Source organism: Ylistrum balloti, unplaced genomic scaffold (genome assembly GCF_031769215.1).
Source record: "Ylistrum balloti isolate Yb309-2 unplaced genomic scaffold, AGI_CSIRO_Ybal_v1 Utg369958, whole genome shotgun sequence".
Classification (NCBI taxonomy): Eukaryota; Metazoa; Mollusca; class Bivalvia; order Pectinida; family Pectinidae; genus Ylistrum; species Ylistrum balloti.
Window position 1 is genome coordinate 126,389 of NW_026782057.1, and position 21,943 is coordinate 148,331.

The 21,943-nt window shown below is 37.0% G+C and overlaps 1 protein-coding gene across 1 annotated transcript; it reads right to left on the reverse strand.

Moving 5' to 3' along the window:
• Positions 1–1,888: 1,888 nt before the first annotated feature.
• LOC132547503 (G2/mitotic-specific cyclin-B1-like) lies at positions 1,889–20,370 on the reverse strand. Its single transcript, XM_060211260.1, has 5 exons — positions 19,968–20,370; positions 12,298–12,575; positions 9,425–9,610; positions 5,823–6,025; positions 1,889–2,171 (listed from the first exon to the last, which is right to left on the reverse strand). Exons 1-5 carry the CDS (start codon positions 20,368–20,370, stop codon positions 1,889–1,891), a joined length of 1,353 nt encoding a protein of 450 aa, XP_060067243.1.
• Between the last annotated feature and the right edge of the window lie 1,573 nt (positions 20,371–21,943).

Below are 21,943 nucleotides of genomic sequence, written 5' to 3' on the forward strand. Positions count from 1 at the left end.
TGAAATGTGTGAGTCTGGTCAGATGGTCCACTGACATATTACTTATCTTTATGAGACACGTATTGACTTGAATGGAAACCATTTCTTAATTGAAATTGTAAAAAGACATTTCTAAATTATGAAGCACTTAAAATATAACCTACAGAAGTAGGTACCAATGGAATATATCACATAAGTAGCGAAAAATCTCCGTAGAGTTAAATATGTGCATTTTAGATAAATCATGACTGACTACAATATTCGCACTTTCGTGACCTTTGATTGTATGTTAAGTATTTTATATCCAAATAAAGCAAAAAACTCAGGGTACATTTCAGCTCTTTCGTCGCCATCAGAAAAAACAATAGATACATTGTAATATACATACATGTACGTAGTACTTATGAGACTAAATAACTAAAATGCATAGAAGCTGAGAATATCAAATATAGTATATATAAATAAACACAGTGTAGATCGTTATCAAACTGTCAACAGGATGTAAATAAACAACATGTAAATACAAGCATAATAAATAATAATTATGTCACCCATTATCTACTAGAATTAGCAAGTTATTGAGTGAATGGTATACAGCTTGAATATGTATCAAGGTAACTGAAATCCCTGTAGATATTTAAATGTACACAGCATGCAAATAAATTGATAGGTATGCCCGGAGGTGTCACAACAGACCAGGGACGACACGAAATGCATTGTTATCATGACTAATATAGATTTTCCAATTGTAAATAAGTAAAGTTATTGATACAGAAACACCGTAAGTGTTTTTTAACGATCTTAACTGAGTACTATACATTTTGTAATGTACACGAAGAAAGGCCGCTTATCAACCCCTTAGAATTGAGGTATTATTTACCATGAAAGGATTGATCAAATACAGGAAATGAAACAAATATCATTTGTGATTACCGGAAGTACATTATTATGAAGCCTGGAAGTGAGTAAAGTCCAAAGGTATGCATATTCAATTTAACACAGCAAGCGTGCACAGTTCTACAACCTCTGAGGAACAAAATACATCCCCTGAAACAAAACTCCGGATTAAAAGCTTGTTAACTCCGGATGTGTGCACAACTATTAAAAACCGGAAGTGAGTACAATAATTTTATCCTTGATGTATGTACAGTATTTTACCCTAAAAGTGTTTACAATTATCCAACATGGAAGACTTATCAAGCAATGAAAAGTTACAGCTATTCAAAACTGGAAATGTGTACAAGTCTACAACAAAACTATACCGTTTTCAATATGCACACGACTTTCTAACAACTGAAGAAGATTCTTCAATGAAATCCGATTTTTTAAAGTTATTCAACTACGAAACTAAAAAACGGAAGCAGGAATAACTATCATATTCCTAAAAGAAAAAAAAAAACCCGCTGTAATCATTTATATTCAACTAAGTTAAGAACGGTATACAAATATATATATATGTTATTTAAGTCAAAGACCAATATATACATATAGTAAAGAAATTTGTTTGCAAACAATGTACTGCGAACTGAACATATGTTCATCGAAATCAAGAAGCTTCCTTTGGGAAAAGCATGGAAATGAAGTGCCATAATTCTTTAATGATCCAAAGACAGTTACTTTCCGTATTGATGAAGATAAACCTACGAGGAGATATTTAGGGGTTAGATTGTATCTAAACAAAGACGGACACTGCTCGAAAGCAACAAATCGCTTTTCAAGCAAAAATAATGTTTTGTTTTTAATACAGTAATAATGAAGTCAAACCAGAAATTACGTATTCGAGCTTATAGTGATCGGGACGGTACAATGATGGTAAAGGATGTAAATTTCACGTGATTTGCGAGGAAGATATTGTTACAATAGTTTGATAAACTGTACACTGATGTTTCCTTACATACAACAACTTCGCTTACTCGGCTCCGTAGAGGTTGAAGTAATATTCGCAAATGCTGCTGACTTCGGGAAAACTTTTCTTTAAATTTTCGGAAAACCTTCTGACCTGGGTGTAGATATTTTGAAATTCTTCTTGCTGGAAGTCAAGTCCCGGTGGAACAAACTCTCCATCGTCACATTGCGTTAAATCTACAGCTACCTTCCACACACATAGAGCCAACAGGGATGGGCGAACCTGGCTAAGTTCGTAATCCTGCAGTGACAACTCCAGTACGCAACGGGCATTCGCGCGGGCCTGCCTACGATACAAGAATAAGACAGTATATAACAACACGTGTGACATACTGACAGACAGTACAGAACAACACGTGTAACATACTGACAGACAGTACAGAACAACACGTGTAACATACTGACAGACAGTAGAGAACAACACGTGTAACATACTGACAGACAGTACAGAACAACACGTGTGACATACCGACAGACAGTACAGACCAACACGTGTAACATACTGACAGTATAGAACAACATGTGTGACATACCGACAGACAGTATAGAACAACACGTGTAACATACTGACAGACAGTACAGAACAACACGTGTAACATACTGACAGACAGTACAGAACAACACGTGTAACATACTGACAGACAGTAGAAAACAACACGTGTAACATACCGACAGACAGTAGAAAACAACACGTGTAACATACTGGCAGACAGTACAGAACAACACGTGTAACATACTGACAGACAGTAGAAAACAACACGTGTAACATACTGGCAGACAGTAGAAAACAACACGTGTAACATACTGGCAGACAGTATAGAACAACACGTGTAACATACCGACAGACAGTACAGAACAACACGTGTAACATACTGACAGACAGTAGAAAACAACACGTGTAACATACCGACAGACAGTAGAAAACAACACGTGTAACATACTGGCAGACAGTACAGAACAACACGTGTAACATACTGACAGACAGTAGAAAACAACACGTGTAACATACTGGCAGACAGTAGAAAACAACACGTGTAACATACTGGCAGACAGTATAGAACAACACGTGTGACATACCGACAGACAGTACAGACCAACACGTGTAACATACCGACAGACAGTATAGAACAACACGTGTAACATACTGACAGACAGTACAGAACAACACGTGTAACATACCGACAGACAGTATAGAACAACACGTGTAACATACTGACAGACAATAGAGAACAACACGTGTAACATACTGACAGACAATAGAGAACAACACGTGTAACATACTGACAGACAGTATAGAACAACACGTGTAACATACTGACAGACAGTATAGAACAACACGTGTGACATACCGACAGTATAGAACAACACGTGTAACATACTGACAGACAGTATAGAACAATTATACCGACAGACAGTATAGAACAATTATACCGACAGACAATATAGAACTATACGTGTAAGATATAGTTGCGGGATCACACTGCATTACACGATGTGCGACAGGCGCATGATGTCTGTACGATGTATGTTTGATGTGCGCACGATAGGAAAATATGCGATTCTATCGTTGTTAATACAAATTTAGAAATTACTTATAAATAAGTGTGGGATAGGGTTTATTATCATTTTCTAAATATACATGACTACAACTAAGTATAATTCCTAATTAAGCCGTTGATATATAGGTGGGACAGTAGTAGATATATCACATACACACTGAATAGTTAGATACACTCGTAATTTTAAGTGTTATGTTTACAAAGAGCCACACGTGACCAGCCTTAGTGTACAGACACACATTATATATACATTATATATGTAAACATTAAATGGACGTCTCTTCCTATCACAGCAATAAATCATTTAAAATTGATACCGTCAGAAAGGAAATTTTATTTTCATTACTTCTGTATCACTCTCATTTTTCATTCATTTTCTAAACAAAAATTATATGCTCAGGTAAATCTTAAGTGTTGTTTTTGTTACACGGGCGACCCAGCGGATCCGGATCTGTCACATATATACCCGTATACAGATAAGCTTTTGTTCACGTACTCTCTATTTAATGCTAATATCACGAATTTTCCGTTTAATTTTCAATCCGTAATATTAGCCAACCATTTTTTACCAAACCGCAAAAAATGCCCCTATCCTATACGATACTGTATCGTGCGCACGATCTGTGCATGAAGTTTGTGGGGGTGTTTTGCGTTACCACAACTGTACAAAACTGTACACGTGCAACATACAAAACAGACAGAACACTGAGAATTACACGTGTAACATACAAAACAGACAGCATTGAACAACATACAAAAACATGTTTTCTTTCTGTAGATGCGTGCACAAATGACATATTTCTATAAGCTATCACTTCACATGATTGTTTAAGCAGCAAATACATGACCTCTTTTATTTGAAACCTGAGAGTTCCTTTAAAATATGAATGGTAAATAGAATATTACATTCATGTCCATATTAGGTTAATTTGAAAATAAAAAATGATTGAATTTTTTTTAAATATTCAAAGGCAGAAATAAGAGGGTCATGACCCTTAACGGTCATCTGACAATCGATAGATGGATGACAAATCACAAAATTTGCTGATGGTGGTCTGATAAATCTGATGAATTCAAATTTTGAACATTCCTTAAAAGTATCAGAAACTCACAAATGGTAAGTTCTGTACATGAAATACAGCTGTGCAATCAAGTTACAAATTGGCTACTGTTGTTAAAGTTTTCATCAGGCTGAAAAAATAACAACATATCATCTCTTTTTTCCCCTTAAAAATCCAGTTTTCATCAATGGTGTGAATGAAGCTTGAAAAATAGTTCAAACTATTTGTTCAATATAAAATATGTTGGATTTTGGACCAAAGCGAAAAAAATAAGATTTGGTCAGTACAATATCAGGATCACGTTATGCACTTTTGAGTTCATTGTCACTCCCTGATAATGTTTCGAGCCATTTATGGTTGAAATCATTAAGAAGTATTAAGAGAAAGTAGCGTTTTGAAGGAAAGTATTGTCTACCTTCACCGTCCCCGAGTCCCCAGGGCTCAACTCAACTTTCTGATTTTAAGAATTAATTGTCCATAGCTACTGATGTTTCAGACAAAATTTGAATTAATCCAATTAATTATTAAGGAACAGTAGCGTTTTGAACCAAAATATTGACTAACTTCCCCATTTCGGGGCCTGTCCCTAAGTTCCTAGAGGAAGAGTGAATTTTCTGAATTTAAGAAATGATTCCCTTCCTACAATGATATTTCGGGAAACATTGGGTTTAAATCCATTCAAGCATTAAGAAAAAGCAGCGTTTGAAGAAAGATTGTGGACTAAGCTTCCGATTTGGGGCCCCGCCCCCAGATCCCAAGGGGTTTATTCAACTTTATGAATTTAAAAAAATGATAATCCACATGCAACAATGTTAAAAATCTACAAAGGTATTAAGAAGGAGTAGCGTTTTGAGGCAAAATATTGTCGATCTTCTATTGGAGCCCTGTCCCTACGTCCCTAGGTGTCGAATCCACTTTTTGGATTTAAGAAATAATTGACCCACGGAACTGATGAATCAGACCAAAACTTGTTGAAATCCACCAAGGCAGAAAGGAGGACTAGGGTTTTAAAGCTAATATCAACACCCCACCCCTCGTTTGGGTCTCCGTCCCTTGCCCCCTTGGGGTCGAATCAAAATTATGAATTATGAATGAAGAAATAATTATCCTCACTCAATGATGCATTCGACCGCATTTGGTTGAAATCCGCTATGGCATGGAAGAGGAGCAGGGTTTTAAAAGAAAAAGTTTACGCGCGACGCACAGCTGACAGCGCACAACGACGAACAATGCACGATAGCAATAGGTCATCTTGACCATTCGGGTCAGATAACCTAAAAGTAGGGAACTCTATCGCCAGCTTTTAGACGGTACCTACCTGAGCCGGTCACTCTGGAAGCCACCGAACAGGCAGATACAACAAGAAGAGAAGTATTCCAAGAAAAACTGGGGCGTTGGGACCAGCAGATCGAACTTAATAGCATTTAGAATAACCCTCTCTAGATGTTTGACCTGGTCACGTGAGTAAGTGTCAGTACAGCAACTCAGAAGCTCGGTAATTTCCGGCGGACTAACTTCCTCCTGGTGGGTAAGGGAGAAAATATATTAACAATAATTTTCTTATAATTTTCCTATTTTAAACTAAATATAAATCCAAAAATGTTTTTTCAGTCTGCAGGGAAACAAGTACTTATTTCTAACCGATTAGCGATTTCCTTTATGACAATATTTCTCTGTGAATCTGTAGAGATATTTCAATGAATACAGGCAACAGTAACACTATTCAAATTTATAAAGAGGCATGCTGGACTTCAAAAATGTCGACCAAAGTCAATTTATACAAAGCGCAAATAAGAAATTGTACCAAAATTAAAAGCAATTTGTATAGATTTCAGAAAAGATAAACCCAATTAAACTCCATTTTACTGGCATATTTCAATTATCAAACCGCCTCATTACCAACAAATGTCAATAACAAAGTTAATTACAAAAAAAAAACAAAAAAACACTCATTAAATATGTAAGGGTTGTTTCTGTTTAGATTGTAACAATAAAGTCTAATCAACTTTGTATATAGACTTCTATATGTGTAGAAACATTTCTGTATACAGGCATCACAGGCCTTTCTGTATACAGGCATCACAGGTCTTTCTGTTTACAGGCATCACAGGCCTTTCTGTATACAGGCATCACAGACCTTTCTGTATACAGGCATCACAGGCCTTTCTGTATACAGGCATCACAGGCCTTTCTGTATACAGGCATCAAAGGCCTTTCTGTATACATCAAAGGCCTTTCTGTATACAGGCATCACAGGCCTTTCTGTATACAGGCATCAAAGGCCTTTCTGTATACAGGCATCACAGGCCTTTCTGTATACAGGCATCACATGCCTTTCTGTATACAGGAATCAAAGGCCTTTCTGTATACAGGCATCACAGGCCTTTCTGTATACAGGAATCAAAGGCCTTTCTGTATACAGGCATCACAGATCTTTCTGTATACAGGAATCAAAGGCATTTCTGTATACAGGCATCACAGATCTTTCTGTTTACAGGCATCACAGATCTTTCTGTATACAGGCATCACAGGCCTTTCTGTATACAGGCATCACAGGCCTTTCTGTATACAGTCATCACAGATCTTTCTGTATACAGGCATCACAGGCCTTTCTGTATACAGGCATCACAGGCCTTTCTGTATACAGTCATCACAGATCTTTCTGTATACAGGCATCACAGGCCTTTCTGTATACAGGCATCACAGGCCTTTCTGTATACAGTCATCACAGATCTTTCTGTATACAGGCATCACAGGCCTATCTGTATACAGGCATCACAGATCTTTCTGTAAACAGGCATCACAGGCCTTTCTGTAAACAGGCATCACAGGCCTTTCTGTATACATGCATCACAGATCTTTCTGTATACAGGCATCACAGATCTTTCTGTTTACAGGCATCACAGATCTTTCTGTTTACAGACATCACAGACCTTTCTATATACAGGCATCAGAGACATTTCTGTTTACAGGCATCACAGATCTTTCTGTTTACAGGCATCACAGACCTTTCTGTATACAGGCATCACAGATCTTTCTGTTTACAGGCATCAAAGGCCTTTCTGTATACAGGCATCACAGACCTTTCTGTATATAGTTATCAAAGGCCTTTCTATATACAGGCATCACAGACCTTTCTGTATACAGGCATCCAAGGCCTTTCTGTATACAGGCATCACAGACCTTTCTGTATACAGGCATCAAAGGCCTTTCTGTATACAGGCATCACAGACCTTTCTGTATACAGGCATCAAAGGCCTTTCTGTATACAGGCATCACAGGCCTTTCCATATACAGGCATCACAGACCTTTCTGTATACAGGCATCAAAGGCCTTTCTGTATACAGGAATCACAGGCCTTTCTGTATACAGGCATCACAGACCTTTCTGTATACAGGCCTTTCTGTATACAGGCATCACATGCCTTTCTGTATACAGGCATCACAGACCTTTCTGTATACAGGCATCAAAGGCCTTTCTGTATACAGGAATCACATGCCTTTCTGTATACAGGCATCACAGACCTTTCTGTATACAGGCATCAAAGGCCTTTCTGTATACAGGAATCACAGGCCTTTCTGTATACAGGCATCACAGACATTTCTGTATACAGGCATGACAGACCTTTCTGTATACAGGCATCACAGGCCTTTCTGTATACAGGCATCACAGGCCTTTCTGTATACAGGCATCACAGACATTTCTGTATACAGGCATCACAGACATTTCTGGCATCACAGGCATTTCTGGCATCACAGGCCTTTCTGTATACAGGCATCACAGACCTTTCTGTATACAGGCATCAAAGGCCTTTCTGTATACAGGCATCAGAGACCTTTCTGTATATAGGCATCAAAGGCCTTTCTGTATACAGGCATCACAGGCCTTTCTGTATACAGGCATCAAAGGACTTTCTGTATACAGGCATCACAGGCCTTTCTGTATACAGGCATCACAGACATTTCTGTATACAGGCATCACAGACATTTCTGGCATCACAGGCCTTTCTGTATACAGGCATCAAAGACCTTTCTGTATAGAGTCATCAAAGGCCTTTCTGTATATAGTCATCATAGACATTTCTGGCATCACAGGCCTTTCTTTATACAGGCATCAAAGGGCTTTCTGTATACAGTCATCACAGACATTTCTGGCATCACAGGCCTTTCTGTACACAGGCATCACAGGCCTTTCTGTATACAGTCATCACAGGCCTTTCTGTATACAGTCATCAAAGGCCTTTCTGTATACAGGCATCACAGGCAAGGAGCAGTTCACCTTTGTTGGAATGGAATTTAAAAACTTGAAGGAATTATTATGTGTACTTTTTCTTCTCTGGTAGAATTAGCACTGACGGAAATAACATACTATGTACCATTGTGAGGATAGTGAAATACTGTAGATCCGAGTAAGATATCTGTAGCTGACATGGTGCAAAGATTATGATAAATAAGTACAGGTACAGTCCAATATTATCATCCAGTTCTGAAAAAATGAAGGGAAACTGATCAATAGAAAATGGAGCGAAACCGAAAAACAACACCTATATTTCATCGCAGGAGCGGAAACCACAGTATGGCAAAAATGACGACCAGATGCAAACCTATATAGGCCTGTCTATGTCGGGGCAGGGAAAGAAAACAGTCGACATATATAACACAACCAACTGGAGAAAACAGTTGTTTCTCGTGTTAGCTTTCACGTTTAGCAAAATCGGTAAGGACTGGGTTTCCGGTTAGTCAATATATTGTGAAGGGATGTAGTTTTGTTTTACTCCTGTGTCCAGCTTATTGCATTTCAGTGTGATAACACTATAAATACCTCCAAGTATGGCTGCCCTCCATTATCGGTGAACACAGTCTGGCAATGTGTGAAACCCAAAACAAACAAGCCAATACATCTACTTGCTTGTAAACTTACACATTTGGCGGCTATCAATAGTGATGCAATGCCCAGAAGCTGGAGGTAGTCTCTCGAGGCATGCATGATGTCCAGTATTCGGTCCACGATATTGACTGCGACAAACAAGCTGTCCTGACACATGATTAGCTGATGGTGAACCCCAGTCATCCAGCTAATCAGCAGGCCCCTCATACCAGGGGTAACCTGAAGTTCAAATGTTCTTAGTGTAAAAAGTATTTTAAAATAATATTAAAAACACGTACATTTTTTAAACAAAAGAAAATCAAGGAATTTGAATACTCTAAGAAGTGAAAACAATGACGGGGCAGTATAAAGATAAAATTTATATGTAATTTACCTCCGATGTAGCGCCTTATTAATCTATATGTAACACTATTAATTGGGGCTAATCTTAACTCTATCATCAATCAGCTGATTCCTCCAGACACAATGTATAGGTGAAGAGATGATACAATGTAAGTACAGGTCTGAAGCAGAACCCTTGGAACTTGCAGAAGTTGAAGATACTATTATCACCGACAACTTTAGAGTGATTCTGACACGACTTTCAGTGCCACGATTTCTAGTCACAACCAGTGACGACATAATTGTGTTACTGCCACAATTTCTAGTCACAACCAGTGACGATATAATAGTGTTACTGTCACGATTGCTCGTCACAACCAGTTACGACATAATAGTGTTACTGCTACGATTGCTAGTCACAACCAGTGACGACATGAGAGTGTTACTGCCACGATTGCTAGTCACAACCAGTTACGACATAATAGTGTTACTACTACGATTGCTAGTCACAACCAGTGACATTATAGTGTTACTGCCACGATTGCTAGACACAACCAGTGACGACATAATAGTGTTACTGCTACGATTGCTAGTCACAACCAGTGACGACATGAGAGTGTTACTGCCACGATTGCTAGTCACAACCAGTGACGATATAATAGTGTTACTACTACGATTGCTAGTCACAACCAGTGACATTATAGTGTTACTGCCACGATTGCTAGACACAACCAGTGACGACATGAGAGTGTTACTGCCACGATTGCTAGTCACAACCAGTGACGACATGAGAGTGTTACTGCCACGATTGCTAGTCACAACCAGTGACGACATAATAGTGTTACTACTACGATTGCTAGTCACAACCAGTGACGACATAATAGTGTTACTACTACGATTGCTAGACACAACCAGTGACGACATGAGAGTGTTACTGCCACGATTGCTAGTCACAACCAGTGACGACATGAGAGTGTTACTGCCACGATTGCTAGTCACAACCAGTGACGACATAATAGTGTTACTACTACGATTGCTAGTCACAACCAGTGACATTATAGTGTTACTGCCACGATTGCTAGTCACAACCAGTTACGACATAATAGTGTTACTGCTACGATTGCTAGTCACAACCAGTGACGACATGAGAGTGTTACTGCCACGATTGCTAGTCACAACCAGTGACGACATAATAGTGTTACTACTACGATTGCTAGTCACAACCAGTGACATTATAGTGTTACTGCCACGATTGCTAGACACAACCAGTGACGACATGAGAGTGTTACTGCCACGATTGCTAGTCACAACCAGTTACGACATAATAGTGTTACTGCTACGATTGCTAGTCACAACCAGTGACGATATAATAGTGTTACTACTACGATTGCTAGTCACAACCAGTGACGATATAATAGTGTTACTGTCACGATTGCTAGTCACAACCAGTTACGACATAATAGTGTTACTGCTACGATTGCTAGTCACAACCAGTGACGACATAAGAGTGTTACTGCTACGATTGCTAGACACAACCAGTGACGACATAATAGTGTTACTGGTACGATTGCCACGATTGACATACACATCTATATTGTTTAATATTTTCAGACCTATATTTTTATTTCATTTTTGCTCAATTCTTTTTTCATTCACGTTGGGAACCTGGGTTTAAAACGATGAAAATGTTTTGTATGTGAACCATCTACATTTCTACTGGACAAGAACCTATCATTATCAGTGTATTAGGATCACGAGAATTACAAAAGTTATAGCGTCGATTTGGTAACTGTAAAAATTATAAAACATAGCCAGGATAGAACTAATATTTCAGTAGAGTTTTCCCTCCCGGAAATTAGCACGGCCATCATAAATGTATACCTGGCAAGGCTTGCTGGCATATAATAGGCTAGTAAGTATGGAAGTTTGGCCACTCTAGTGGTGAAATTTTCGAAGATTCCACAGAAGCAATGTCCATTTTTTTGTTTTACTGAAGAGAAATGTAACTACCAAATAAACTTATCTCTATTCTATAATCAGTACACGATCCTTCCGTTATTGATTTTACAAGGAAAGGACACTCACCTCCCCTTGTCCCTCGGACACTCACCTCTCGTTGTCTCTCGGACACTCACCTCCCCTTGTCCCTCGGACACTCACCTCTTGTTGTCTCTCGGACACTCACCTCCCCTTGTCCCTCGGACACTCACCTCTCGTTGTCTCTCGGACACTCACCTCCCCTTGTCCCTCGAACACTCACCTCTCGTTGTCTCTCGGACACTCACCTCCCGTTGTCTCTCGGACACTCACCTCTCGTTGTCTCTCGGACACTCACCTCCCGTTGTCTCTCGGACACTCACCTCTCGTTGTCTCTCGGACACTCACCTCCCGTTGTCTCTCGGACACTCACCTCCCGTTGTCCCTCGGACACTCACCTCCCGTTGTCTCTCGGACACTCACCTCCCGTTGTCTCTCGGACACTCACCTCTCGTTGTCTCTCGGACACTCACCTCCCGTTGTCTCTCGGACACTCACCTCCCGTTGTCTCTCGGACACTCACCTCTTGTTGTCCCTCGGACACTCACCTCTCGTTGTCCCTCAAGACAGTTGTTCACTTGGTACTTGTACTCAATACTCAGTCGGTGATGATATATGTCATTTAGATGATCTTGAAATCCACGATGATCGGGGCTATGTAAAAGTGTTGATGACAGGTACAAGGGGACGGGATCCGGACTCTGGGACACGTCCTCCCAGTCAAGTACCGTCTCCAGACACTGAGTGTTGAGGGAGTCGTCATAACCGGAATCCGCAAGACTTGGGTTCTCTGAGGCGGTATCCGGGGGCGTGCTTACATCCGGTGGGACCTTTTAGATAAAAAACACGAAAGTGATTTCGTTTGCCAATTTATTTATTTATAAATATATATATATGAATGCATATGTATGCAAATATACATTACAGATATGCACTATAAACTCACCACGGAGTACGAATTATTTACACTATCCTGGCGTGTTTCCTGGTCTCATATTCATGTGATATACTTTTATTCTCCTGAATACGTAAAACTCATGGATGTGTAAAACTCATGGATATATAAAACTCATGGATATATAAAACTCATGGATGTGTAAAACTCACGGGTATGTAAAACTCATGGATGTGTAAAACTCATGGATGTGTAAAACTCATGGATGTGTAAAACTCATGGATATATAAAACTCATGGATATATAAAACTCATGGATGTGTAAAACTCATGGATATGTAAAACTCATGGATAAAACTCATGGATATATAAAACTCATGGATTTTTAAAACTCATGGATATATAAAACTCATGGATATATAAAACTCATGGATATATAAAACTCATGGATGTGTAAAACTCATGGATATATAAAACTCATGGATATATAAAACTCATGGATATATAAAACTCATGGATGTGTAAAACTCATGGATGTGTAAAACTCATGGTGGATAAAACTCATGGATATATAAAACTCATGGATATATAAAACTCATGGATATATAAAACTCATGGATGTGTAAAACTCATGGATATATAAAACTCATGATATATGATATATAAAACTCATGGATATATAAAACTCATTGATATGTAAAACTCATGGATATATAAAACTCATGGATATGTAAAACTCATGGATATATAAAACTCATGGATATATAAAACTCATGGATATATAAAACTCATGGATATGTAAAACTCATGGATATATAAAACTCATGGATATATAAAACTCATGGATATATAAAACTCATGGATATATAAAACTCATGGATATATAAAACTCATGGATATATAAAACTCATGGATGTGTAAAACTCATGGATATGTAAAACTCATGGATATATATGGATATATAAAACTCATGGAAATATAAAACACATGGATATGTAAAACTCATGGATATATAAAACTCATGGATATATAAAACTCATGGATGTGTAAAACTCATGGATATATAAAACTCATGGATATGTAAAACTCATGGATATGTAAAACTCATGGATGTGTAAAACTCATGGATATATAAAACTCATGGATATATAAAACTCATGGATATGTAAAACTCATGGATATATAAAACTCATGGATATATAAAACTCATGGATGTGTAAAACTCATGGATATATAAAACTCATGGATATATAAAACTCATGGATATATAAAACTCATGGATATATAAAACTCATGGATATATAAAACTCATGGATATATAAAACTCATGGATATATAAAACTCATGATATATGTAAAACTCATGGATATATAAAACTCATGGATGTCTAAAACTCATGGATATATAAAACTCATGGATATATAAAACTCATGGATATATAAAACTCATGGATATATAAAACTCATGGATATATAAAACTCATGGATATATAAAACTCATGGATGTGTAAAACTCATGGATATATAAAACTCATGGATGTGTAAAACTCATGGATATATAAAACTCATGGATATATAAAACTCATGGATATATAAAACTCATGGATATATAAAACTCATGGATATGTAAAACTCATGGATATATAAAACTCATTGATATGTAAAACTCATGGATATGTAAAACTCATGGATATATAAAACTCATGGATGTGTAAAACTCATGGATATATAAAACTCATGGATATGTAAAACTCATGGATATATAAAACTCATGGATATGTAAAACTCATGGATATATAAAACTCATGGATATATAAAACTCATATGATGGATGTGTAAAACTCATGGATATATAAAACTCATGGATATATAAAACTCATGGATGTGTAAAACTCATGGATATGTAAAACTCATGGATATATAAAACTCATGGATGTGTAAAACTCATGGATATATAAAACTCATGGATGTGTAAAACTCATGGATATATAAAACTCATGGATATATAAAACTCATGGATATATAAAACTCATGGATATATAAAACTCATGGATATATAAAATATGTAAAACTCATGGATATGTGTAAAACTCATGGATATATAAAACTCATGGATATATAAAACTCATGGATATATAAAACTCATGGATATATAAAACTCATGGATATATAAAACTCATGGATGTGTAAAACTCATGGATGTGTAAAACTCATGGATATATAAAACTCATGGATATATAAAACTCATGGATATGTAAAACTCATGGATGTGTAAAACTCCTTGATGTGTAAAACTCATGGATGTGTAAAACTCACGGGTATGTTAAACTCATGGATATGTAAAACTCATGGATATGTAAAACTCACGGGTATGTTAAACTCATGGATATGTAAAACTCATGGATATATAAAACTCATGGATATGTAAAACTCATGGATATATAAAACTCATGGATATGTAAAACTCATGGATGTGTAAAACTCATGGATATATAAAACTCATGGATATGTAAAACTCATGGATATGTAAAACTCCTTGATGTGTAAAACTCCTTGATGTGTAAAACTCATGGATATATAAAACTCATGGATATGTAAAACTCATGGATATATAAAACTCATGGATGTGTAAAACTCATGGATATATAAAACTCATGGTATATAAAACTCATGGATATGTAAAATATGGATAAAACTCATGGATATATGATATATAAAACTCATTGATATGTAAAACTCATGGATGTGTAAAACTCATTGATATGTAAAACTCATTGATATGTAAAACTCATGGATATATAAAACTCATGGATGTGTAAAACTCATGGATATGTAAAACTCACGGGTATGTAAAACTCATTGATATGTAAAACTCATGGATATGTAAAACTCATGGATATATAAAACTCATTGATATATAAAACTCATGGATGTGTAAAACTCATGGATATGTAAAACTCATGGATATGTAAAACTCATTGATATGTAAAACTCATGGATATATAAAACTCATGGATATGTAAAACTCATGGATGTGTAAAACTCATTGATATGTAAAACTCATGGATGTGTAAAACTCATGGATGTGTAAAACTCATGGATATGTAAAACTCATGGATATATAAAACTCATGGATATATAAAACTCATGGATGTGTAAAACTCATGGATGTGTAAAACTCATGGATGGTAAAACTCATGTGTAAAACTCATGGATGTGTAAAACTCATGGATATATAAAACTCATGGATATGTAAAACTCATGGATGTGTAAAACTCATGGATATGTAAAACTCATGGATATATAAAACTCATGGATGTGTAAAACTCATGGATATATAAAACTCATGGATATATAAAACTCATGGATATATAAAACTCATGGATGTGTAAAACTCATGGATATGTAAAACTCATGGATGTGTAAAACTCATGGATGTGTAAAACTCATGGATATGTAAAACTCATGGATATGTAAAACTCATGGATGTGTAAAACTCATGGATGTATATAAATAAAACTCATGGATATGTAAAACTCATGGATATGTAAAACTCATGGATGTGTAAAACTCATGGATATATAAAACTCATGGATATGTAAAACTCATGGATATATAAAACTCATGGATATATAAAACTCATGGATATATAAAACTCATGGATATGTAAAACTCATTGATATGTAAAACTCATTGATATGTAAAACTCATGGATATGTAAAACTCATGGATATATAAAACTCATGGATGTGTAAAACTCATGGATGTGTAAAACTAATGGATGTGTAAAACTCATGGATATTTAAAACTAATGGATGTGTAAAACTCATGAATATGTAAAACTCGTGGATATATACTAGCGGAAAAAAGAAACCAAGTTTTTTTTAACAGCACACATCCAGTGCACAAAATTTCATTCCAAGGCGATTAAAAAGCAGCATGCCGCGAATGTCCGAAGTTGATAGGGGTAGGGCTATTGCCCGAATTCTACAGAGCCAATCGCAACGTCTCGTCGCCGAGCAATTTGGAGTCCATGAGTCAACGATAGCTTGATTAGTTGGGCGTCTCAGGGCCACGGGAAGATTAGCTGACCGTCCCAGGAGCGGACGTCCACGCGTTACGACGCCACGTCAAGATCAGGTCATACGTCTCTCACACCTACGTAACCGATTTCAGGCAGCGACGGAGACGCCAAGTCATATTGTAGGCACTCATGGTCGCCGTGTGTGTCCAAGAACAGTTAGGAATCGGTTGCGGGAGTTCAATTTAAGGCCACGACGTCCCTACGTTGGTCCGCAATTTACACCCAGGCGACATCAACGTCGAATGCAATGGCTGCATCAACGTCGAATGCAATGGCTGCGTGCACATGCACCAAATCGGTTTCGCTTGGCCCGCTGGAGACGCGTGTTATTCACGGACGAGTCTCGGTTCACGTTGTACAGGTCAGATGGACGTAACCGTTGCTATCGACGTCGCGGTGAGCGATATTTTGACGCATGCGTTAAAGAAAACGACAGATTCGAGGGAGGGTCTGTTATGGTTTGGGCGGGGATTTCTCATGGCGTGAAAACGCCTCTCGTGATCATCATTGGCAATCTTACAGCCGTCCGATATCGGGATCAGGTCCTCATTCCTCATGTCCTTCCATTAATCCAAGCGCGAAACCTTACGTTGCAGCAGGATAATGCGAGGCCGCACGTTGCTAGGGTATGTCGTAACTTCCTCAACCAAAACAATGTCCCAGTACTCGACTGGCCACCCTACAGTCCAGATCTATCCCTGATCGAGCATTTGTGGGACGAGCTGGACAGGAGGCTCAGGAAGCGCGTCAGCGTACCAAACAACGTCGCTCAGCTCACGCAGGCCCTTCTTAAGGAGTGGAATAACATCCCAAAAAGGACCATAAACAATTTGATGGGGTCAGTGGTATGAGAGTTAGAGCAGCGACTGCAGCTCGAGGTGGGCACACCAGCTATTGATTTTGATCAGGAAATGGCGTAGGGTATCCACGTCATGCCAACGCCGTCTGTGTTAAGACAACAGAACTTATCAAATTTTAATCAGTAATGAGGAATTAATATAAACATCTTAACAATGATATGATCATCCATAAAACATTTGAAATATTTACCACCGGACAAAAACTTGCGTTTCTTTTTTCCGTTAGTTTATAAAACACATGGATATGTAAAACTCATGGATATCAATTTGAAACACCACAAAGTTTGCATTAAACTAGAAAAAAAATTGAGCAACACCAACGATTAAAAATACATGCTATGAATTCCATTTTAAGCATTAATCCGTCTTCTTCAGGCCATCTGGATATTGCAACCTGGCTGAAATCGGGAATCTTAGTACGGTAAAAACGGAAATCCCAAATAGAGATTCTGGGATTTCTAGATGAATTCCTTGGCATATCAAACATGTACATATACAACCATATGTAGGAATTATTTCTATATTTGAACCGAAATATCAAGACAGAACAAACAGTATGATCTTCTCTCAAGTCCGTGGCGATTTAGTCGGTTGAATAAGCACGCATTATACTTCATTATGGACATATATAATATATCTGATGAGAGTGTTACGATCAGTATGTGATTCTTAAATGTATTGTGTTTATTGATTTAACACGAACGAAAATTTATAAATTCTGAAATGCTTATAAATCTTTAAACCTAAATAGCTACGTTTAAATGAGTATCAAAAGGTACTGAAGGAAAACAGCTTAGATCCTTCCTCAATAACCGTTATTGACGTGTGAAATTAAAGTCACAATAGATGTTCAGTATTGCTGTTAGACATTGAACGAGAAAGTAAAATAATAACTGAGAAATAAACAGTCACCAATACTGTAAAACCATTTATTTTTTTTTGGCATTTAATTTTGTGATACAGTGCAATAAAGTTACTTATAAGTCCAAATAATTACTTATACTGATTTCATTAGTTCGTGGATATATTAATTCGCGGATTAAGAGTACCCACTTTATCAACGAAAATAAAACTCCCACGAAAATGAATGATTTCACAGTATACTAAATGTGGAAAAATATTTTTAAAGGGTGTAAATTCATTACAAGTACCAAAATTGATTATCGTAATGATATGTATTATATTCTGATTAAATATCATACTTGATCCGAGTATGTCAATATGTTATGTATTAAGTTGGTGTGCTTGAAGCATGGAACGGTTAAAAAAATCTGCAAAAAACTCCCCAAATCTGAACCACAGAATCGGAACTTTCCATGTAAAATTACAAAGTCGTCTAAATAAAGACGATTTTACCTTGATAATAATATACTTATCGATTGAAAGAGAGAAGTTGACAAATTATAACTGACAGTTCACATGGTTTTTGTTTTTGTCTTTTTTTTTTTATCATTTTTGAACAACGACCGAAACATATTAGAATTTCATCAATACAATAAAAAAAAGGTTATAAATTAACGCGAAAACAAATCATGTGTTTCGTTTTCTTAGCGTAAAGCGTGCCAAAAGTGACCACCCTTCTTCAGTTCTATTAAAACTGGACAGACGAGTTAGCTAAGGGTACCTGTATAGGTAATCCCCGGCGTGTACGTGATATAATACCGCCAAAGTAAACCCAATATGCGGTCTATCACATTCCTTCCGCTGTATTATTTTAATCGACAAACTTTTTACCGATGTCTTGATAAATAAAACTGACAACATTTATGCAGGTGTTGTTCATACCAATGTTGTTACTGCTTCTATTTAAAAGAATTCAGAGGTTTTTGTGCACTCTCACTCTAGGATGTCCAAAAGAGGGGTGAAATGTAACTAGTAAGTATAAGTTATATCCCTCACATCACGATTATCTGGGTTTTTTTTCTCTCTGAATGTTCATCAAACAGTCTCACAGATTAAAAGAAAAATGGCTGACGATTTTAACAATTTATGTTATCTGAAGTATATGATGAATGAGTATTTAGTTAAAATGTTAAGTTTATTTTAATAAGATGTGGTGACACTGATAATAATGGTCTCCTGAAGCAGTATTTCTTACGCCCCCATCGCTCTACAAATAAAAAAGACATCCGACCATTTCAACCCCAACATGCCACCTGGTTAATTTTAAAATTCAAACCGTTTCTTCGAATTTTTTCTAAAGATCATTTTTTCTTTAAATGTTGTGAAATATAGTTTGAATAATCCAATTTTATTTTTATGCTATTTCATTTTACTTACAAAAAGAAGAAAATCACAGAAAAAGGTTGACACTGGATGGTTCAAAACGCCCCCTCCAGCCTACTCTCCCCCCTTCCCAAACCAAACTTCTAAGATTAGATATTTTGTTACCGTATCCTTGGGGTCGTCAACAAAGAGTCCGACATCGACATCTTGGTATTCTGAACAAATGCAGTTAATTATTGTAGTACGAATCGAGAGACCCCCGGGCATCTCTGCTCGATGTAGCATGGGCGCTGACGATGAGATCTCATTCTTTGATGTCATATCTTCCGGGGGTGGGGGATCGAACCTGATAGCTGAATAACTGCTGGCGTATGTCCCGTGGGTGGACTCGTCGCACTGTGATGTTGGGGGGAGTTGACACTTGGTAAGGATGAACGATGAAGTTTCGGAAGCTGAATCCAGGTGTTCGTTTGGATGGAAAACATCAGCATGCGTTCTAGTTGCATACGAAGACTGTGGAATACAGGGAAAGAGCGCAGGAGGACTGTCGACCGACATGTGGATTGGTAAATGTCCTGACAAATTCAGAATTCCGATGTCCTTACGCACATTGGTGCCGCAGATTACAAAAGCCAAGTGGACACGTATTCACACATGTACAGGGCTTCTCTGTTTACATCCAAACAGGTGGGCGAGTTCATTATATAACGACACCAGTACATAGGGGTGTCAGGTGTCGTAAAAAAATTACATATATTTCTTTCCTAATGGATATGAAAAGTGACTCCGAGATTACACAGTTACATCCATTTTATTTACCAGATCAAACGTTTGTCATGATTTTATTTTGCTTCTCTTTGTAAGCTCACCGTTAATCCTCTGAGAAAAGGAAGAAACGGTTTGATCTAAAGTTCGACTACGACCTTGCTTGGGCTATTTCATGCGTTGGCGACGCGTGTTCCCCCTTGTCCAGTTGTTCACGTTATAAATACATTTCAGTTCATAAAATATGTTGAGGTTAAAAAGAACTTTCGTGTGCACCGGTAAGGCGATTTATTTTCAGTGGTGTAAAGATTAAATGACAGATTTCTGGTACACGGTTTAGTATCATATACACTAGACTCAAACTATAGCAATTTGTGATAAAAAGAAAGTAAGTTTTTTTTTTTTTTTTTTAAATATTTCTTTTTAATATTCCACTATATTACACATGCATGTTTATTACTTGTGATATTGAAAAATTATGAAACATGGAAATTTAACTATTGAAAATTAGAAATTGTAAATGACTTTGATTGTCGCTGCTTTTTTTTCTGAATTACGATGGAAGTTTTAGAAACACGCCCCCAAAAACCGTTCCTGGTCATTATAATCATTATGATTTATCGCATGTTAATGAAGATACGTGCCATTTTGTTTTCGCTGTTTGGAATTAGACCAACAAGAAAATTAAATGATATTCAAACACTTCGCTATATTTTTTAGATTCACAAATATTTTGATACTTCCATCACGTCCCTCCATCCCACGCTCGGCCCCAACCCCTACTTTTCACATTTTACGTTCCTGTCGATACTAATTGTTGATATTTAAGAGTCTTGTAATTGGTTTCCCTGATACAGACGACACATGTAAAATGAAAACGCTAGATTGTAGAATATGGATGTACATGAAGAAGGCAACGTTGATGAACTTAAGAACGAGAACATTTCAGTGTAATAAACAGCTGGGAATATAATTAATGTCATCTGTGTATATAAACTATGTTGAAATCAAATCAAAACTCCATGTACGTTAGATCAGGATTACTTAAGGGTGTATTTGGTGCTCTTCAACTTCGTTTGTGCTTTCGAAAAAAAGAGATTGCCTTATCTCTGAATGTATAAAGAATTATTGAAACTTTACTTGTCAAACAAGCAAAAAGTAATATACATATATACCTTATCGGTATTCATTCTGTATGTTTGTTAGTTTTTCTGATGTTCCCTTAAAAAGAATCGTTTTCTGAGACACGTGGATATCTCATTCTTAATAAAAAAAAGTAATGGTACAAAATTAGTCTATTTATAGATCTTCTCCATCGGTGGTATAATGTATACGTCACCAGTACCCCTATAATTATGTCATTATG